We start from the raw sequence: 20,522 nt of genomic DNA, 5'->3' as shown, positions 1-20,522 counted from the left end.
CTCATATACTTAACAGTAGAATGAAAGAATTTTTCATGCCAATTCTCATGTCTAAACGACATCTAACAATAAGTAGGTATATTTGTAAGTTGTTAGACAGAAATTAAATGGTAAATGTCTATCAACATGATACCATTTTAATTTTATAGATTAGTTGTAAAAGTATATATGTTGTTACCCATTGTTTTAATGGGAAAATTTCTAAAACGGAACAAAAATTCAGCATTGTTGTCTTTCTGGTATAAAACAATATTTGTCTATTTTCTGTTTTTTTACCTTTTTCATTTCTGAAACTTAATTAAATAAATAGTTTTATGAACCAAAAAAATTATGGGGTCTCAAAAATATAAACAATAAATAAAACAGCCATATACATAAACTGATATTTTTTTGGTTGAAAAACATGATTAATAAAATTATTTAATTACGTTTTACTAAAAGTAGATTTCGTCTTGTACGGAAAATAAGATAGCAGAAAACGAATCTATATTAAACAAGTTCATCTAATTTTTTTAGAACGAACCATCTACTTTTAATTAAAATTATAGATATGGAGAATGTGAATTCTACTAATTGTTACTTTCCTCTTGAGTGCAGTTTCTACTTTTATGAAATATTCTAAAATTCTCGGAATGCGAGATTTAGACACTACTCGAACGGCTACATGAGGTAGAAATTACATTCGGGAGTTTTGTCATGTTTCTACACAATGTAGAAGGTGCCTTCTACGAGCAAGAAAACCTGTTTTTGTGAAAATTAAGGAAGTTTCAGTTAAAAAAATATTATATATTTCTAAAACGTGTTTTGATCTATTTTCCTTGTCAATATATTAAAAATGTTTTTTATTTTTATTAAAAAATTTAGACGTTTTTTCCTTTTTATTAAATGTTTTAATTTTAACATTTTTAAAACGTTTGTAAAAAGATAAAAATAAAACTTTGTAAATGATAAAATAAAACTTTGTAGAACATTTTTTATTAAAAATTTTGATAAAAAATAAAACTTTTAAATTTTAAATTTTTATAAATGTTTTTTGCTTTTAAGTTTTAAAGTTTTTTAAATGTTTAAAATTCAATTTAACTTTTTAATTATGTTTACTCTGTCTAATTTGATTAATAAAGGGTTAGTTTTAGAATTATCAAAAAATTATATTAAAGGAACAGCTCAAAATGATATTATACCAAAGGAATAACCATTATGTGTTTTTGTTCCGCTTTGGCAAATTCTCTCTTTTCAATTGAAAATCCGAAACAGTTACGATATAAAATAAAAACCTTTCTTCTAAAAGTAATTTCGGTTCAATTTGCATGTGGAAATCACTTAAAATAATGTGGTTGATAGATATTTGAGTGAAAATATAGAATATTATATTATTAATATATATTTTCTACAAAATATGATTGGATACTTTTAAGCTGTTAGATAGAGATAAAATTTATTTTTCTTAAAAAAGATTAAAATATTTTGCTTATGAAAATCTTAATATGATACAAAATCAATTCGGTAGATTAATTTTTTAAAAAGATAATAATCACGAAAATATATGTTTTTATTTTATTTCTATATTATATTTTTATTTTAAAGTATAATTTATTTTGAGGAATTAATAATCTATGAGAACTAATAAGTATAATCTCTAATATTTCATAAATCTGAAAATATATCGATATATTAAGTTTCAAAATTATAGTTCGAGATTACATATAACCTATATAGGGTTTAGGCGTTTTGGTAGTGGGTTTAGGTTTTATTTAAAACTTAATGAAGATTGTGAGATTAAAATAATAACAAAAACAATGTTAGTTATCTAATGTAGCCAACGAAAATACATAGTGAACTAAAATATATTGATTAAATTAGAATAGTACAAAATAAATCTCGAGTTAATTGTGGTATGAATGGAAAATAATTATTTGATAACTTTTTTTATTAACGCAGATTTATTGTAATATTGCAATTATGAAAAAGATTACATATACGATTCGACAACCGATAATACTATCTGTTATGAGGATCTATGCCTACATTAAGCCGTCCTACGTCCTATTAAGATCCACTGGTAATCAGATTTACTTGTATCATGTTGAAGATCGTTGTAAGTTTTTCTTCCGTTTTCTGCATAATTATTTAATAAATCTTTTTTTCTGAGATTTGAAACATAGATCTCCTGTAATCTGCAAGAAATTACATAGTTTAGGTTTTGAATTTCATACCTAGATGTAGAAGGCCTTTAAATCTTAATTATTAGGCAATAGTGCTTCGGCTCATGTTTTGATAACTTAAATATTAAGAACAAGTTATAGATTATTGTATTAATGAATAGGTGTAGTGTAACAACCCCTGTAACTAGATTTTTATGATGATCTTTTTTTATTAGTATAGATAAATGGCTAACATGATATATTTTCATGTTCTGCTAATTTTTCACCATGATATGCACAGATTCTTTTTAATTACATATTATTCAAATTTCTCATTTTAGATTCGTTTTATGTACTTAACATATTTCAGCCACAAAAGAGTTATTATTAAAATGTAAGAATATAGTCTGATACACTAGTTTTTACTAAACAATAAAATTAAAGTTAAGTAAATATACACACCAATAAAAAAATTAAATTAATTTGCAATATATTTAACTTTTAAGAAACATAATATTATAAAATGAAAATTTATAATACCGATAACTAATATGACATATAAAATATTTTTTTAACAAATATGATTATGTGTCACAATACGGTTTAGCACCGAACATATAATTGACATCCAAAATAAAATAAAAATTTATTTACAAATTTTAAATCAAAATATAATTTTCTCTAAGAACTCTTCTAGTTCGTAGCAATAGATTAGAATGAGAGGATCCAAGTGTTATAAAAACAATTTCTATTTAAATTAAATAATTGAATTAGAAAGAAAATTTACACATGGCATATGTATGAACTCCGCCAAAATTTAGTTCACTAAAAACAGCTAAGATTAATTTTATACATATATTTAAATATGAATCATGTATAAAACTTAAAAGATAAACAATTTATAAAATTGCCACTTGATTCCGGGGGGGGGGGGGGGGGGGGGGAGAGAGGTGGGGGTGGGTTGATCCTGACTCCATAGTCAATCTCATATCTATCTCCAGTAGGCATTCCAAAAGAAAAAGATTGGAGGAGCACTTCTCGAGGTATATATATTTTTAATTTACTCTATATATGTAAACTACCCGTCAAACGGGAATTCAAAGTCTTGAATACTTGTTGATTTGAATAAAATTTTCTAAATCATACAAAAACAACACTTTTCTGAGATATTATTAGAGTTCATATAATTGTCAAATCATTTTTTAGGAATGATATGGTAGAATCAATTACAGCGTTGGACCTTTTAAGAGTACGATAGAGTTCAAGATTGTTTTTTGCATCGACGACATATTACGTTCTTCTGGGCAGACTAGATTTATAAAATCCAAGCGGTCCCATTTTATTTAATGAAAGATTTAATAAACTAACAAAAACTCTCATGCAATAAAAGTGCAGATCAAAATATATCCTCTATATATTAATTCTGGAGAATTACAACATTTTTTATAGTCACGTGTCATTATAATAATGATTCTCAGAATTCTAGCGAAATTTGTTGGTCTATCATAGGTTGTAAACTCTGAAACTTTCTTGGATTAAATGAAAACAGCGTTTAAAAAACTTTCAAATTAATTAATAGTGCACAAAAGAATATTATCTATTTTTTCTTAAACAAAATACGGAACTACCAAATATTATTAACATATATATCACAATTAATGATTATGAATAATAAATATTTATAACAATTTTATTATCCTCCATACTTTTGTTTGATTTTATATTATTAAAAAATTAAATAATCAAATTAAGCATAAATTATGCTACATTTTTAAAAAATGACTATAAATTACTAAAAATGATAAAAATCTCACATTGAAAATTTTGTGATCAATGATAATGTTTTTTAGTTCATCCTATCGTTTTTCTTAATGGGCCTTAAAATGTTTTTAATGACTAACAAAATGGGCGACGTACATATATAGTAAAATGTATTTTGGTTTAAACATTGTTGCATACCCAAATCAATATGAACCATCCTCAATTTCGTTTAAATTTTTGTGACAATAAAAAATATACAGTTAGGCAAAAAAATACGAATTCAAATAACCAAACAAAATCCAATTCAAAAAGTAGTATAAAACTTTAATCAAATTTTGTTAGATATCAAACGGATTTAAAAATTTGGTATCTAGAGGACCGGAACCAGACTTGATCCTAATCGAAATATTTTGGGTATCCGAGTATATTCGAACCAGATTTATATACTTAAATATATTAATTATGTTTAAATTTAATATCTAAATTCCAAAAAAAAATTTCGCTTTCTTCCGGAAGCAGACTTCGGATTCAGCGGTTTCAATACGTGAAAAAAACAACCTGGGATGTATTGAATTGACGAGACGATAGCTAATCCAATAGCTGCTTTATATCCACTTTTTCGGGAGTATATTTATGTATTTTCTTATGATCAGCTGATTTAGTGTCACAGGCTGCAAAAAAGGCTCAGTGTCATTATGTTAATAATATACAAAATACATAAGATGTTTTTAAATTGTCCAAAATACTTAAAATATATAAAAATAGTAAAAAATACATGTTTAAAATAGCTAAACGATACTCAACATACCAAAAGTACTTAAAATCTCCTTTGATTTTCTATTCAAATATTTAAGCTAAACCAATTTTTATGTTAAGTTTAAGTATTTTGACATACATTTTTAAAAAAATTATATGTTATTTTTATTTTCTAAATTTGAGAAACTAAAATATATATGAACTTTAATTTATTTATTTTTAAATGTATTATCCGAACCTAAACCCAAATCGAACATACAAAAATTCGAATCAAATCCGTAAAGATCTGAACCAAAAAAACCTAACCGAATAAAATGGTATGGCATCCCAATCCATAATCAAATGTAAAAAAATGTTAGTGATAACAAAACATATATTGTTTATAATGTTTAAACTAGATCATGACCGGCGCGACCGCGCGGATTTTTTATTTTTCTATTTTTAACACATAACATATATTCTATAATAGTTAATACAATTTGGAGTTTGTACTTTTCACATAATGTGTGGTTTTATATAATTTCGAGTTTGTCTAAAACGTATTGTTTAAGAAAAATGTTAAAACTGTTTTTTTATTAATAGTTTTTTTATTGGTGTATTAAAAATATACTGTATGGTGAAAACACTAATATAATATCAACCAATACTATTGAGTTTCAAAAACAAAATATCAACCAATACTATTTGGTTTTGACATTGTGCTTTTTGGGAGTTTTTTCTGAATGTTTTGTAAAAGTCCAATGAAGAATACGAAAGCAAGTACTCATACACACATTTTATTGGGAGGAAATGAATATTTTCTAACCTATTAAGTTAGATATAATAAATACAAAATATCTTGACACCGAGTTTTTAAGTATAGTAGAATAAATTTGGAGAAGAGGGTTTTCCATATTCATGATTTTTCAAACCTGTCAATTTGATTGTGAATATCTGATTGTAATCGAGATTTTAGGCATAGTAGACTCAACTTGGTGAAGAGGTTTTCCAATCATCGATTTTTTAAAGTATAAATTGATGTTTATGTTATTGAAATAAGAATATACGATAGTATATTCTATTTAGTGTATATTCAAAACAAACCTCGATTATTTGAGCATCAAAGAAAATATATTATGATATCTTTAGTATTGAGTTTTAAAAGTTCTGTATTAAGCTATTTAAAATTTAAGATTCATCAGTATTAGATGCCAAATAATTGTTTTTTAACTAAAAGGGGTTTTGTGTTTAAGATAATTATAGTTTGATGATGGGAGGAAACGTGTTCTTAAGTTATTTGGTTAACTGAATCAATTGGTTTAGAAGATAACCAGACCAAGATAGTCAAAATTGTATAATGACAGGCTAAAGATTCGTGTAACAGTTGTATTTTTTTGTCAACCTCTCGTGTAATAATATTTATATTTTTAATAAAATGTGTAATATTTATTTTTATTTCTATCTATTTATATTTATATTTTGAAGAATTCAGACTCGTGTAATATTTATATTGGAGACATTTATTGTATTCATTTGACTATAATAAAAGAGAGGGAGTGTTATATTTGTACTTTGATATAATATAAATATGATAATGTGAGTATATTCTAACGAAAAGAATAGATATTTTGTTTAATAGATGTATATAATGTAAGACATAGATCTTATAGTGGAGTTAAATGATAGATGGTTGATATTAAACTTTTTAAGGAAATATTTAAATGAAAGGTTAGACTAAGAATAATAATGTGATGTCCAACTTAAAAATCCACCAAGAAGAAGAAGTTATAATGTTTCTGTTTTAATAAGATAGATACAACGTACTTTAAAAAACTCATCCGCACAGGGTGCGGATTATCATCCAGTTATACATTAAGAAGGATTACAAACATAATGTGAATTGTATTTTGAAGTACATAGACAGAAGCTACGTACTTTGAAGCTTATGGGTGTAAAATAAAGGTAAATTTTTATCTTTTTGGTGTGGATATATTATATTACTGATTAAAATATATTGGTTAATTCCTTCAAGATGATATGAACGGCATCATGTCAATATAAGCTAGGGAGTGAAGTCGCGCCTGTGTCTGTTGGAGGCTCGACCACACAACAAAGCATTTTTGGGCAAAGGATATTCATCTCTGATAGAGTTAGCCGGAGAGTGAACTCGGATGTAGAATTGTTGACCTAAGTATTGTCTTGCCCAAAACTCAGTTCTGAAGTTCCACATACCGACGTTATCTAATGCCACATATACAGCTGTCCAAGATTTTGGAAAGACCTATAATAATATACACACATTTCCAACTTTGATTAAGAACCAAGTGAATGATTCCAGTCTGGTGGTACTATTTAGGAATGCCAAAAGGGTCTGCTGCTTAGATCCTCTAGTGCGAATTTCATTTGGGAGGGTACGTTCCCTGCGGGGAGTTGTATGACAAAAAAAATCCAAAAACGTATAGATATATGGAGAGAGTTTACGTCACCTGAGTAGTGGAGCGAGAAATAGCATCCTTGAGGTTATAATCTCGTCTGCTCGCCTGTGACCATTTAGACCATCTATTACCAATCCTGTTGAGAAGTCACATACGCACGTCAATGACCTTCAAGTCTTAATATGATTGCCATAGTGTATATATGTGATTACATTATTGTTCTCACCCGACAACCCAGAAGTTGTGTCCATCAAGGTGGTAAGTCTGGATGATCTTCTCGCGGTTTTGAAAGACGATCTCAATAAAATCTTTGTGGTGCACTCCCATCACTGCTGTTTCTAGTCTCATCCCTTCTCTTCCAGGCTTATCAGGGATGCTTCCTACTTTGTAAACACCTTTGATCTTAAAGTAATATGCTAGCTTCAGTGGTGTATCAGCAGGAACGAATGATACGCCATTTATGCCATATCGTTGCTTCCTATTCACAACGCCTGCTGAGCTTTCAAGTATTAATGTCCTGGAAATCTTGACTCGACCATAATGGGATGAGCCCTGAGCATTTTGCCTTTGCCCGGACGCAGTCAGGTTAGTCTTAATGGACCGAGCCTGTTTAATAGATAAGTCTATATCATTGTCGTCTTGTTCTCTATTAGGGCCACTTTTCGAGCTTTTGGAGTTGGGGCTGGAGTAGTTAAGAATTACTACATGTGTAGATCCTACTTCGGTGAATCTCGTGTGGACGACAATGGAATAGTTTTTGGGAGGCTGGTCCATGGTGACCAGGACAGAAAAAGATTGACCCACGTGAATGTCAAGTGACGTGTACATGGATTGGATTGTGTAGGTTCCCTCCACCTCAACGAGCTTCAACATATGATATAGTATTTTGAAGCTTAGGGACAGTTGAAGCCCCACGTTTGATATCCTGAATCTGTATGTTTTACCTGTTAATTAACCGATGAGAGTGATGAGATCGCGAAAATGTGCTCTTCTTTGTAACTAACGTATTAAAGTTTGGAGTTTTAAAGATGAACCTTTGTCGACAGTTATAGAATTAGATGCGGAGTTTCCATCGCCATTGACCACAACACCATAACCCCTAGGTATCATGCGTCCTCCATCCAAACGTGCCTTTAATTCTACATGGGGATTAATAGTAATACTTTAAAAAAAAAAACAAACATTATTTAATAAAAAGGTCTAGATATCAAATGTGAATCCAAAAATAAAAATTAAAACCGCCATGTTAACCCACAATAATCTTGAGCCTGCAGCCGTTGTGCTAAGCAAACATGATTAGTTAATAATTAAGATATAAACCTTGTGGTCATTCCCATCGTAAAAATCCCCGATGAGGAGGGTGAAGTCTCCCGCGGGTTGCGGGAAAGGGACGGGAATGTCAGGGCGACTGAGGATGCGGATGGCACCATAACCACCGGCGGCTTTTTGAACGGCCAGCGAAGGGAAGTAGAAGAAACTTCCGACCTGGTCTCCGACATGGAAGGCATAAGTGTAATTCTTTCCGGGTGGGATTGGACAAGTCGTCCCATACACTCCATCTTGGTAAGAGTTTCCCTTTAGATGCAAGCCGTTCCTCCATTTATCAAAAAAAGAAAAGTTTGTGTCTATCATATTTATGATATTTTTTATGATATTGTAAGATGAACCATTGACGTGTAGTATTATCCGAGAAATTAAAAAGACAAATGGCACATGTGCATGCAAATGGCCTTCTTCTAACATTACTTATATACATGTATATATATATATATATGTATATATATGTGTGTGTTAAAATTGCATTGCTTTTTAAATGAATGTAGAAATATTTCATATGGATTGGGTTCAAATTAAAAAAAGAACAAGAGAATTGGGTACAAAATGATGTTTTACGAAGAGGTTAACCTAAAGAGGTAAAGAAATAGATACCAAGCCAAGAGAAAAGGCTCGTCCAGATCATTGTGAACATTGATGATCAAATTATCATTGGTGACTAAGCGAAGCTCCGGTCCAGGAATTTTTTCGTTTATTAGAATTACCTGCATGTTCATTTGCATGTGTAATTTAAATAAATAATTACACACATATATATAATAATAAGAAAATAGAAGTAGCCATTTGTTGATAATGTACCCTTGATGGAGGAATGTTTTCAAACAGAGCGACCTTTCCGTAAGTGACCCTAAAGTCCAAGAAGCGGTAGGGCTCTTCAGCTTGAACAAAAGAAATGATGGTCATCGTCATCATCATCCAAACACCACCGTCAGGCCACCACGCCATAGTCGCTCTCGTAGCTGCCTTAGATCCTGATGAAACTTTGGTAGCGAGAAAGGACAAGAAGCAAACATTGGAAGAAAAAGCATGAAGTTTGTAATAACCCAAATATAGGACTTGGTGACGTATTGAAAGTCTGAAATCTTTCCATTATGCTAATTCCGTAATTCATTCAACTAGCTTATTCTCATGCTATGAATGGTGTTTGTTTTGTAAACTAGAAAACAAAGACACTGAATAAGGTATACAAACTGAAAAAGGATTTAATTGGCAGCCATTAAATCTATGTAACAATATTCATTCATAGGCTCTCTCTTTTGTAGGTTATTCTATTCTGATCTGAATAATCATACTACCTCGAATTTGAATAATAAATATTATTTTACCTATGAAATTTTTTTTCATTGTACCATCGAAATGAAGCAACACAATTGAATCTCTCCAATAATCTCCTTCATTCTAAAAAAACATCCATTAAATTTCCTTTAGATGACGAGTGGTTCATTGTCCTGTAAAAATGAAAATGATTTTTTTCTTATAAATTCAGAAATCGATCATGGTCATCATCAACCTAATCCCTTAGAGCATTTCCAACCCACTTTATTTCTTATTCCAAAATGGAATATAAAATAAAAAATTCTTCAAACTTGTCCCATTTTGGAATAAATATGGATTTACTGTATAAATAGAGTAATGTATTGATTTTTGTTATATTATTCCATTTTTCAGTTCTAGTAGAGTAAGATCAGAGCATATCCAAAATGGTCTCTCTTTAACCTCTCTCTCTCTTCGGCGAAAACCAGATCTGATCTCCTCTTCTGGTCCGACGTCGTGTGAGAGCGCGTTTGGCACCGGTGGAGCTTCCTCTTCTTCTCTCTCGTTTTCCTGTTTGCCGCTCGTCGTGTCGTGTTCGGTCTCTCCGCCTTGATCGTCTTTTCTGGGCATGTGTAAGATCTCTGGTGAGCTTCATGTTCGCGAGGTTTGTCTTTCCGGTGGGTTTTCATGTTCTCTAAAGGTACAGTGCGGTTGTACCAGCGGCAGCTCGAGAGTGGTCGGCTTTTATGGTTGGGAGTTGATCGGGTTTTCTCTCTCCAATTTCTCCATTTTGTCTCTGTCGTAGTCGAGTTGTGCTGGTGTGGTTTCCATCCCAGTTGCGGGGTCTCCTCCGTGTTCTGGAAACTGCTCTTCTTGGAGGTTTGGCTCATCGGTTTTCAGTTCGGTGTTGAACCAGACCACTCCTTATCTCTGTTGTTAGATGAGCTCTGAGGCTTTGGTTTTCGGAGGTGAGACTTGAGATTGGAGTGCAGAAGGAGCTGGCTCCTAGATATGTCCAGTTTTACGTCTTGGTATCAGGGAGATGTATCTGCTACCCAGTGGTGGATTCTGTTGGTCGTCTATAGCCACCGGAAGTTTTCTTTTCTCCGACATCATCTTGGTACTCTCGGGCTCGGGCCCTTTTCTGGTTCCCTTGGTGTGTTTAGCGGCCGCTAGCATGTTAAAGGCTTGGTCTTTGGTGATTTATTGTTTAATCCATTCCGTTGTGACACCGGTGGTGGGTTCAAACAACATAGTCTCAGATCCTGGTTCTCAGTGGTCACAAGCAGTGGAGGCGGCTCTCGGGGGAGTCATTGACCACCTCTGTGTCATCCTTTGATCTCAGTTTCACATTCCGGCGCCGTATTATCTACTTGGCTCTCTTGCGGTGGTGTGGCTTGATTTACTATGCATGTTTTTAAAGAATTTCAGTTTAGGTGGTGGCAGCGACATCAATCCGCTCTTGCTTGTTTGTGGACGTGGAGGTGGATATAGCATGGACTCTCAAGCGCCTTCTCAGTATGGTTCTTGATCCCTTCACTTCCTTAGTCCGTCAAGCGTCATTGGAAGTAATGGTTACAAGCTTCGAGGCGTTCATCAGAAAATAGCTACTCCGGAGACGATTTAGGAAGTCCCTGCATCTAAAGCAATGAGGAGAACCTCACATTTTTGCAATCATCGTCAATGCTTGAGAACATCAACCGATTCCTAAGAATTTTGAAAATCAAACTAGTAAAATGTGTCGGGGTTTAGTGGGTGAGTAAAACTAGAATGTAATAGATTGACTTGAGAGTTTTTGTTCAAATCGAGTTTGTAACCGAAACTGAATTCCCAATTTTTTTTTTGGTTGAATTAATATAAATATATTAAAAAGAATATTCAATGACCAAAGAAAGACTACAATGTGGTTCAATCTTTCAAGTAGATAATTCTGGATTTATATAACAAATCTATATATTCTATTTTACAATATATGATAAGCTTATGGATCGCTAAAAAGGCTTGCTTTATTTTATTTCATACAAGTCACAAAGTCATTTTTTATAATTGTAGTGTGATCCTAAAGATTTACTAGGCCAAGAACTAATCACTATGAAGTCCATGGAAATCTGGATTTTTCTTGCCACTAAAGACATCCATGGATAATCAAGAAGAATCGAACTCAGGGTAAAAGCTCCAGCCGAAACTCCTTTACCACTAGACCAAGACCACTTGCTTAACAAAATCATTTGAACGAGTATAATTTCATAAGTTGAATAATAATATGCATTAACAAAATTAGCAAAAGAAAAAGAAAAAGTTGAATAATAAAAAAAGAGTTCAACACAAGGGGTAAAAAAGAGTTCAATACGTTGACAGAAAAAGATAATTCAACACAGGGGGTAAAAAAGAAGTTACCTTCTTCGTAAAAAGGTTAAAACTTAACGGGCAACAGACAAAAAAAAAACAATATGGATAAAAAAGAGATTGAGTTAGAGATTCTTCAAATCCAAAGCTGTTTCCTGATTGGCTAATCCCAAACATCTCACTCTCTATCTAGATACCCTCCTCTCTTCTCATCCACAAAACACTCACTTTAAAACTCAAACAATTCTCCACCAAACAGCACAGAACAAGAAAAACACCACAGAGAAAATCAACGCTCAAAATCTCAGAGAGAGCAATGGCATCAACATTCACAAGCTCAAGCAGTATTCTGAGCCCAACACCATTTCTTGGCCAGACCAAAGGCTCCACGTTCAACCCTCTTCGTGATGTTGTCTCTCTCGGAACTCCCAAATACACTATGGTATGTTTCTCTTTGTCCTAAATATCTTGTTAAGTTTAGGTTCCATCTATATTCTTGAGTTTGTGTCTGATTTTCATTTACTTTATAAATCTTTGACATGTGAAGGGCAATGATCTTTGGTACGGACCAGACAGAGTGAAGTACTTGGGACCATTTTCCGTCCAAACCCCGTCTTACCTCACCGGAGAGTTTCCCGGTGACTATGGTTGGGACACCGCCGGTTTATCCGCAGACCCTGAAGCCTTTGCCAAGAACAGAGCTCTTGAGGTTAGTCTCTAACTCTCACTCAAAACAAACACAAGAACCAATTGCGTGAACACTAATCAATAATCATATCATTCACAGGTGATCCATGGGAGATGGGCAATGTTGGGAGCACTAGGTTGCATAACACCTGAAGTTCTTCAGAAATGGGTCCGTGTGGACTTCAAAGAGCCGGTCTGGTTCAAAGCCGGTTCACAAATCTTCTCAGAAGGAGGTTTGGACTACTTAGGCAACCCAAACCTAGTCCATGCCCAAAGCATTTTAGCCGTTCTTGGCTTCCAAGTTATCCTCATGGGATTAGTTGAAGGTTTCCGCATCAACGGTCTAGATGGTGTTGGTGAAGGCAATGACTTGTACCCAGGCGGGCAATACTTTGACCCACTGGGTCTTGCAGATGATCCAGTTACTTTCGCTGAGCTCAAGGTGAAGGAGATCAAGAATGGAAGGTTGGCTATGTTCTCAATGTTTGGCTTCTTTGTTCAAGCCATTGTTACTGGAAAGGGTCCCTTGGAGAATCTCCTTGACCATCTTGATAACCCTGTTGCTAACAATGCTTGGGCTTTCGCAACAAAGTTTGTACCTGGAGCTTGATTTGATGTAATCCTTTGAAATGATAATGAACATAAACCTTCTCTTGTTCCTCTGCAAATTACAACACTCTATATGCTATGCACAGAAACTTCCAAAACAAATACATGTCTCTCACCTGAATCTACAATGATCTTAATAATCTAACGTTTTGTGATTGTGTTACTAATACAACAAACAAACCTAAGCGAGGTGGTAGAAACCCCCTTAGCCTCTTTTGCCCCACCATTTCCGGTGACGACCTTTATCACTATGGAGTCTTGCTTTAGTCTCTCTTAATCTAGCTTTGTAATCTTTCTTCCATGTCTCAAATCTTAGCTTCAGTCTCCTGAACTCATCTTCTGGATGTTGCTGTTGCTGCCCGTTTGGAGTTGCCTGCGGTCCACCTTTCACCTCTACAAAAGCTCTAGCTTCTTCATCGAAATTGAGTCTCCTTTGATCAAACTCTCTGGCGAGATGATTAACAGCGTTCAAACTTCCGTTGAGCTCTCTAATTCTGAGTTCTGGAGTGTTTCCGTTACTGAACTTAGTTGTGGGAGTTCTCACTCCGGGAGTAGTTCCATTAGACATTGTGTCCTCCGAGTCATAACCAAAAGGTGACATTGATGCGTCTTGTCTTCCTCCGGCTTGACCTGTATTGTTCTCTGTAGCTAGACTCTTCCGAGCAGCAGCAAGACTTATCTGACAAAAAAAAAAGTGAGACAGAATCCAAAGTTAGAACACTTATTAATATTTATCTTCGGTTGTGGTCAAGTATGAGGAACTAACCTGCAAAGATGACATTTGCTTTTGCCAAGTATCCTCCATTGACTTCATCTTTATTTCATACTCTGACCATCTATCCTCAAATTGTCTCAACTGCTCTCTCAGTGCTTTGTTTTCTTCTTCCTTCTGCACTAATGCTTCTTCAGATTTCAAAACCCGCTTCTGGAGATCAGACATAGCTGATGGTTGAACTTGGAACTGCTCCAGCGGCAAATCCTACATCACAAACAAGAGAGTGTTATAGTGGTTGATTCAGAAGAAGGGAACAATCTTTCTTTTGATAGTAAGTACCTTGTCTTCTGAAACTCTCCTGCCAGCTTTCCTCTTTGATTTTTTCGTCACATCAAGAAGTTCTTTCTGTCGCTGCATACTGTTGAATCGTTTTCGAGCCAACCATCCACGAACCACTGCAAAAGAGACAAATGAATGATGAGCATCAAGATCCATGTTCCAAATATGACAACCAAAATCTTTAGATTAGTAAATGTTTTTTACCAGACTGCAGGTTTATGACTGCAGTCAACTCTCCTGTACTTGCTTCAGAAACAGACTCCGCATGGGTCTTTGCTTTAATGTCAAACAGTCTTCGAGCATTTTCACCTCGTACATGTGACTGAAATACCAATGCTCCGTTTCTCATATTCTGAAAGTATTCACGAGACAAGCGACCACGGAGATGCTTTTGTAAGCCCACTATGCCTTGAAGAACTTTCTTTCTCCTATCTTCAAAGACACCAATCTGTAAAAAAAAATTGAAGTTCAGGCGCATAAGAATTGTATAAGATCAGGAAACAGCCTCTATATCTCTGCGTAAAGAATTACTTACTTGCCCAGTTCGTAGGTACAGTTTTGTATAGCCAACTTGATACATTTCAGGATGAACTAGGTACTGTTTCAGAACAGCTATTGATACGCTCAAAGGATCCTGAGAGACCTTTTTGTCTGACAACAGGAAACCATATCTTCCTGCAAACTCTTGATGCGTCAAACGAGTGGGGTATCCAGATCTTGATATTCTAACAACCTCCAGCACGCCACAACATCTAAGCTGTTGGAGGACAAGATCCTCTTCATAAACTCTGGGAAGCTGCTTAGAATTTGGCTTTATGCATCTAATAAAGTGAGGGCTTGTGTTCTCTAACTTGTTCATCAACTTGAAAAGTTGGCCCTGACAGAGAGATAAAATAACCATATGAGGGATGAAACGTGAGTTGAGAAAGATTGCAAAACTGCATCATTGAAGGCTCTTTACCTTGAACTTAGTTCCAACAGTTTGATTTGTGGAGTCCGATAGCATAAGCGGCTTCTGAGATTTGCCGCGCATTTTAGTAGAAAACAATTTCAGCAACAGGCAGTCGCATGATGATAAAAGATTGATAAGATCAGCAGGTAGAGGATCCCTGTTCTTTTCCAAAAACCCATTTGTATCATAGAGAACCTGCAAATAAAAAAAAGACTATCATTCACGGAAAATTCCCATTCATAATTACAAGAAAAGCACCACATAAGCAGATCCATGGAAAACATATTCGGTATGCAGAGACTGGTTTTTGAAGTAAGGGCATCAACTGACCTCTCCAGCATAATGATTAACTCTGAAGGCTCGACCTCTCTCTCCTTTGAAGCAAGAGTTGGTCTTCAAATGTTGCTTGAGCTTGCTGGCAAAAGTCAAATCAGTTGCTTTGGGAAAATTTGATTCCTCGTCTAGTAGGGTTAATAAACCAATAGGTTTCTGCACAGGCAAGACATATGCAAAGAGATTACTTTTTAAAACATGCAGAAATATCCTTATAGAAAGTGGAGAAATTTTCCTTATTGATTTACCTTTTCAATTAGATCTAAGCACTCTTGATTGTCTACAAACTCGACCTTCGTCCAATCAATTCCATCCTCTTCATATTCCTGAACAGAGAAGACAATATTGACTGGAACAGTATAGCAGAAAACACGCACTATATATCATTTAGACCCAAAAAAAATCACCTCTTGCTCAAGTTTAAACAAATGCCGGTTGAAGTGTTGCTGCAACCTTTCATTTGCATAGTTTATACAGAATTGTTCGAAGCTATTATTCTGAAACCAAGGAGAAACTTGTCATCATCTCAGGACTTCAGCAAGAATGATAGTAATAAAGAAACTAGAACATGTATGGGGTACTGCTAACCTTAAATGATTCAAACCCATATATATCAAGGATGCTTATAGATCTCCCTGTAAGTGATTTGCCGACTTCCAATGCAATGTTTATTTGCTCAACAAGCCAGTCGAAAAGGCTTGCATAAATAAATTTTGCTATTCCATCCCTCATGTTGGTCGCCTGCAGGTAATAACAGCCAATAAATTTATACATCAGCTTTTGATCAATGTACATGAATATCAAGACTTATGACTATAACACATTACCTGCCGCAACGTCAGTTTCTTTGAAATACAATCTGTACCAGCTTGAAGTTTACGGGTAGACAAAACCACCATAAGCTCTTCTGAGTTGCACCCCATTAGCATAGCGGCATTAGTGACAGCTGTAGGAAATAGCAGCCAAGTGTTAAGTAAGCATCACCAAGTTACTGGTTTTTTTTATGATATAAGTAAGAGATTCTACCTTCATCAGCGACCACCTCCACATGATTTTCATTGTCGGTAACTCGGAAAGATACATTCCCTAGCCACAACACGGCCGCAAGCAATGCAAACACTCGCTCTTGATGCTCTTTAGGGATTTGAACAATGTCAAAAGCTTCCTGCAGAAGTTAGAGAAATGACATTAAAAAGGCATAGCGAAACTTGGCATATTAACCATGGAAACAGAAGCAAGCACGGGAAATAGAAACAGATATATTACCAGTAGCTTGCGGAATTTCTGAGCATCATCAACACGGTCGATGGTCAAGCAATCACTCTGGTTTAGGTAGGTATACTCACTTGCTGCTTTAAGCTTCAACCTCTCTATAAATAAAACCATTGTAACAATAATTAAGCCAAGACAAAGTAAGCAAACATGCTGCCACGTAATTAAGATAACAGTGCTTAATTTTGGAGATTTCAGTTTGTAATGTTGTTACCTTTGAGAACCGGCGAAGCACCTGCACAAAACTCATAAAATATGTGGTAGGATCTTTCGCCATTGCACAGCTGAACCACTCTTGACTGGTCAGAGGATACAACGACCAGTTAGTGACTGATGGCTAAGTAGTTAAAGTCAGATGAAAAAAAAGATTCTCAATGGAAACAAAGTTACCTTCTCCAGCAGAACTATGGGCATTTACCGAAGAGTAGTTATGCAAAACATAGAGAAAAGAAACAAGTGAGCTCCAATACAAACAATATGATAAACAATCTACGTATGCTTAGATTATACTCACAAGTTTCAAGTTTAGCTCCACATATCTTTCCCATTGCACTAAAATGAATTTCTATGAGTTTACCCTGCGCCAGTTAAGATATAATGCTTAACTCCTCAATTTACATAATGGCTGACACATTCATAACAACTTGAACAAATAAGGAATGGAAAAAACTGGACTGAAAAAAACAACTCACAAATCTGCTAGAGTTAGCATTTCTTGATGTTTTAGCATTCCCAAAAGCTTCGAGTATGCAAGTTGTCTTTAGAATTTCATACTCTACTCCACAGCTTCCTCCACCAAGAGCTGCCAAATACTGCATTGCAAATTTTGCTGTTTCGGTTTTCCCAGCTCCACTTTCTCCACTGCAGAACAATAATAATAAATTTGCCGTTCATGTAAATATCAAAAAATCACAATAATCATCCAGAAGTATACCAACTTCAGAGTGCTTCGAATCGTACCTTATAATTATAGACTGATTCTTCTCTTCTGTATGTAGAAAGGTTCAAAATGTAAGTGCCAGATACTCATTTCTCAAATCATGTAAATAGCAAAAGCGTGACTATAAATTGTGTCCCCTCACCTCTCATCATCTCATTATAAGCTGCACCTGCCACAGCATATACATGAGGAGCATCCACAGCCTTCGTCTGGTATGCTGAGATGAAATAATCTCCGTAAATATCAACATTCTTGAACGGATTGACCGCAATCAATACTGGCCCTGCTTTGCTCTATGAAAAGAAAAAACGCAAAGTTAGCTAAGAACTAGGCAAAAAAAAGAAAGAAAGTGAGAAACAAATCAGAAGAGTCAAAAAAAGTTTGCAGTAGTAAACTCACATAAATCACGTCTTGAGAGTATCTGACACGAAGGTTATAAAGAACAGACGGTTCATTTAAATAGCTAAGCTGTATAAGGTCTTCACACCCTTCCAAAATATCTGGGTTTGCAGGAAAGAGCTCTTCAGTAGACACTTCCACAACCTTTGATAGCAACAAAATAACAACCTTTCAATATCATATGGAAAATGCAACAAGATTACAAATAAAACTTACATTAGCAGTGGACAAGATAACAAGCGACGTATCAGCAGCAGTAGACTGTATCTTCCCCAGCTGCCACTGCCCATTCGCAACCCGGCACCAAACTCGAAGTTTCTGCGAATACAATACAAAACAATAACCACAAGTTCCCAAAAAACAAACTTTTTTTTGAATTATACATGAGGTATCTTTGCCCCACAGAAGCTGTCCAGACTAGTCACATGTTGCCACGTTTCGGTCCTCTGTCCAAAAAAATAAACTTGTAGATATCATCTATGTACCTTCTTAATGAAATACTCGACATTATCGTTCCACTCAGGTTTCTGCTCATCCACAGGAGTAACCACCTTAGCAGCAGCAGCACTAATCTTCACGCCTTCCTCCTCTGCAGCGTAGGGAGACTCAGAGGAGCTAAGACCAGCCTTCCTCATCTTCTTGCTTCCGAAACTCTTCCTCTTAACTCTTAGATCCTTCTCTTTCCTCTTCTCCGGTTGTTGAGGCTGCTTGGAAGCAACACTACTCCCGTTCTGATTCAGATTCTGATCATCAACGACAGTAGAAACACTAAAGTTGGCGGGGAGGGAGCGGCGAGCAGAGGGAAGACGAGCCCTGGAGTTAGGGCGAGAAGGAAGGGCAGGAGGGATGTCTGGAGGCTGTTGGCACTCATCTTTCTGGCGGAGAGACTCGAGCATCTCCTCTAGCGAGCTTTTCGCCAGTGTGTTCGGCGACGCCGCCGATAACATCATTTTGCAAATGAATCACCACCACAGAATCAAAAAGAAAGTTTGAGTCTTTTTAATCGACACCCTAAAGAGAGGGTGCAGTGAACGAGGAACGTCGTTAACCATTCATACTTCCCGAGAGAGAGAGAGACCTTCTTGGGAAATCAAAACCTATGAAAAGTCACACAAAAAAAAAATCAGAGAAATTTCAAAATCTCGAGGCTCCTCCATTTCTGGTAACAGATTTTGGAGAAGGAAAACAAAAAAAAAAAACAGATTTTGAACCAAACGTGGAAATCAACAAAACCTGATTCCTTGTGGAAACGAAGGAGAGAAAATGATTTTGATTAAAACGAATTTGTAAACCCTAAGATTCTATTCTTCTTCGTCTTCTGAGAAAATGATGATTGGTTTTCTCTGCAAAGGATGCAACTTTTGCTTTTTTTTGTTCTTTCTTTCTTATTGGAAAGAGCAATGAATAAATCCTCTCTTCTTCTTCGACCAACAAACAAATTTCAAACTTTTTTCCGTTTTTTTTTTCTTTTTGTTTGTTGTTCAGACAAAAGATGGTCCAGTTTTGAATTATATTTAATGATTTGAATAAATTATATATTTGCAAGAACGTTGGTCGCGAAATTAACGTTGCTGTCATCTGCATCACACAACGCCCTTGTGAATGGAGTGGAGTACCCCCCTGTGTTTTCAGAAATTTACCTCTAATGTGCATATTAACTCCGTATGGTAATTATCAGGGTTGGCGTTTGGTTATTCATTTGAGTTCCGTCAGACTTATTCAATTCGTTGATAACCATTTTTAATTATTTTAAAAAAATTTAAATTCATTATATATACTAATTTATAAAAATCTTCTAACAAAAAATATATCAGAAAATTGAATAACGAAACACCTAAACGTAGCAAATAAGTTGTTTGAATTGAATATTTAGATATGTTCAATATATATATATATATATATATATATATATATATATATATATATATAATATATATATATTTTTTGGTGTTTCGAGTATTTTTAGCTATTTTAAAGTTTTACTTTTGACTATGTTTATATAGTTTTAAATATTTTAGAAAAATTTAAAGTATCTTATATATTTTAGATATTTGAATACATATTAAATGTGAAAATATTCAGATACATTTGGGTATCCAAAATTGTTCAATTCTTATTTTTAAATACCAAAATTTTAAATCCATTTGAATATTTAATTAATTTTATTTTGGATTGGTTGTAACTTTTCGGATTCATGTATTTTTGTCAAGCCCTAGTAATTATTCGTTATATCAAACCATTAATAGGAAGTACATAATAAATACCCACT

The 20,522-nt window shown here is 34.4% G+C and overlaps 3 protein-coding genes across 3 annotated transcripts; 1 reads left to right on the top strand and 2 right to left on the bottom strand.

Annotated features, from left to right (window-relative positions):
- Positions 1 to 7,294: 7,294 nt before the first annotated feature.
- On the bottom strand, positions 7,295 to 9,352 carry LOC108852835 (L-ascorbate oxidase homolog). Its single transcript, XM_056994720.1, has 5 exons — positions 9,206 to 9,352; positions 9,002 to 9,111; positions 8,393 to 8,666; positions 8,107 to 8,203; positions 7,295 to 8,016 (listed from the first exon to the last, which is right to left on the bottom strand). The coding sequence occupies exons 1-5, from the start codon at positions 9,350 to 9,352 to the stop codon at positions 7,295 to 7,297; spliced, it is 1,350 nt and encodes a 449-aa protein (XP_056850700.1).
- A 2,882-nt stretch (positions 9,353 to 12,234) lies between these two features.
- Positions 12,235 to 13,353, top strand: LOC108854629 (chlorophyll a-b binding protein 3, chloroplastic). The gene is made up of 3 exons (XM_018628232.2): positions 12,235 to 12,449; positions 12,555 to 12,716; positions 12,795 to 13,353. Exons 1-3 carry the CDS (start codon positions 12,324 to 12,326, stop codon positions 13,302 to 13,304), a joined length of 798 nt encoding a protein of 265 aa, XP_018483734.1. The 5' UTR covers positions 12,235 to 12,323; the 3' UTR covers positions 13,305 to 13,353.
- LOC108854628 (myosin-2) lies at positions 13,305 to 19,718 on the bottom strand. The gene is made up of 23 exons (XM_018628231.2): positions 19,487 to 19,718; positions 18,739 to 19,350; positions 18,470 to 18,571; positions 18,254 to 18,397; positions 17,997 to 18,147; positions 17,875 to 17,902; positions 17,607 to 17,775; positions 17,429 to 17,492; positions 17,305 to 17,318; positions 17,129 to 17,213; positions 16,909 to 17,012; positions 16,669 to 16,807; positions 16,470 to 16,588; positions 16,231 to 16,383; positions 16,050 to 16,139; positions 15,891 to 15,968; positions 15,640 to 15,798; positions 15,319 to 15,504; positions 14,893 to 15,234; positions 14,562 to 14,805; positions 14,358 to 14,473; positions 14,070 to 14,282; positions 13,305 to 13,982 (listed from the first exon to the last, which is right to left on the bottom strand). The coding sequence occupies exons 2-23, from the start codon at positions 19,201 to 19,203 to the stop codon at positions 13,509 to 13,511; spliced, it is 3,639 nt and encodes a 1,212-aa protein (XP_018483733.1). The 5' UTR covers positions 19,204 to 19,350; positions 19,487 to 19,718; the 3' UTR covers positions 13,305 to 13,508.
- Positions 19,719 to 20,522: the final 804 nt, after the last annotated feature.

Source organism: Raphanus sativus, chromosome 9, assembly GCF_000801105.2.
Source record: "Raphanus sativus cultivar WK10039 chromosome 9, ASM80110v3, whole genome shotgun sequence".
NCBI lineage: Eukaryota > Viridiplantae > Streptophyta > Magnoliopsida > Brassicales > Brassicaceae > Raphanus > Raphanus sativus.
This window is presented reverse-complemented; position numbering and strand designations above follow the sequence as displayed.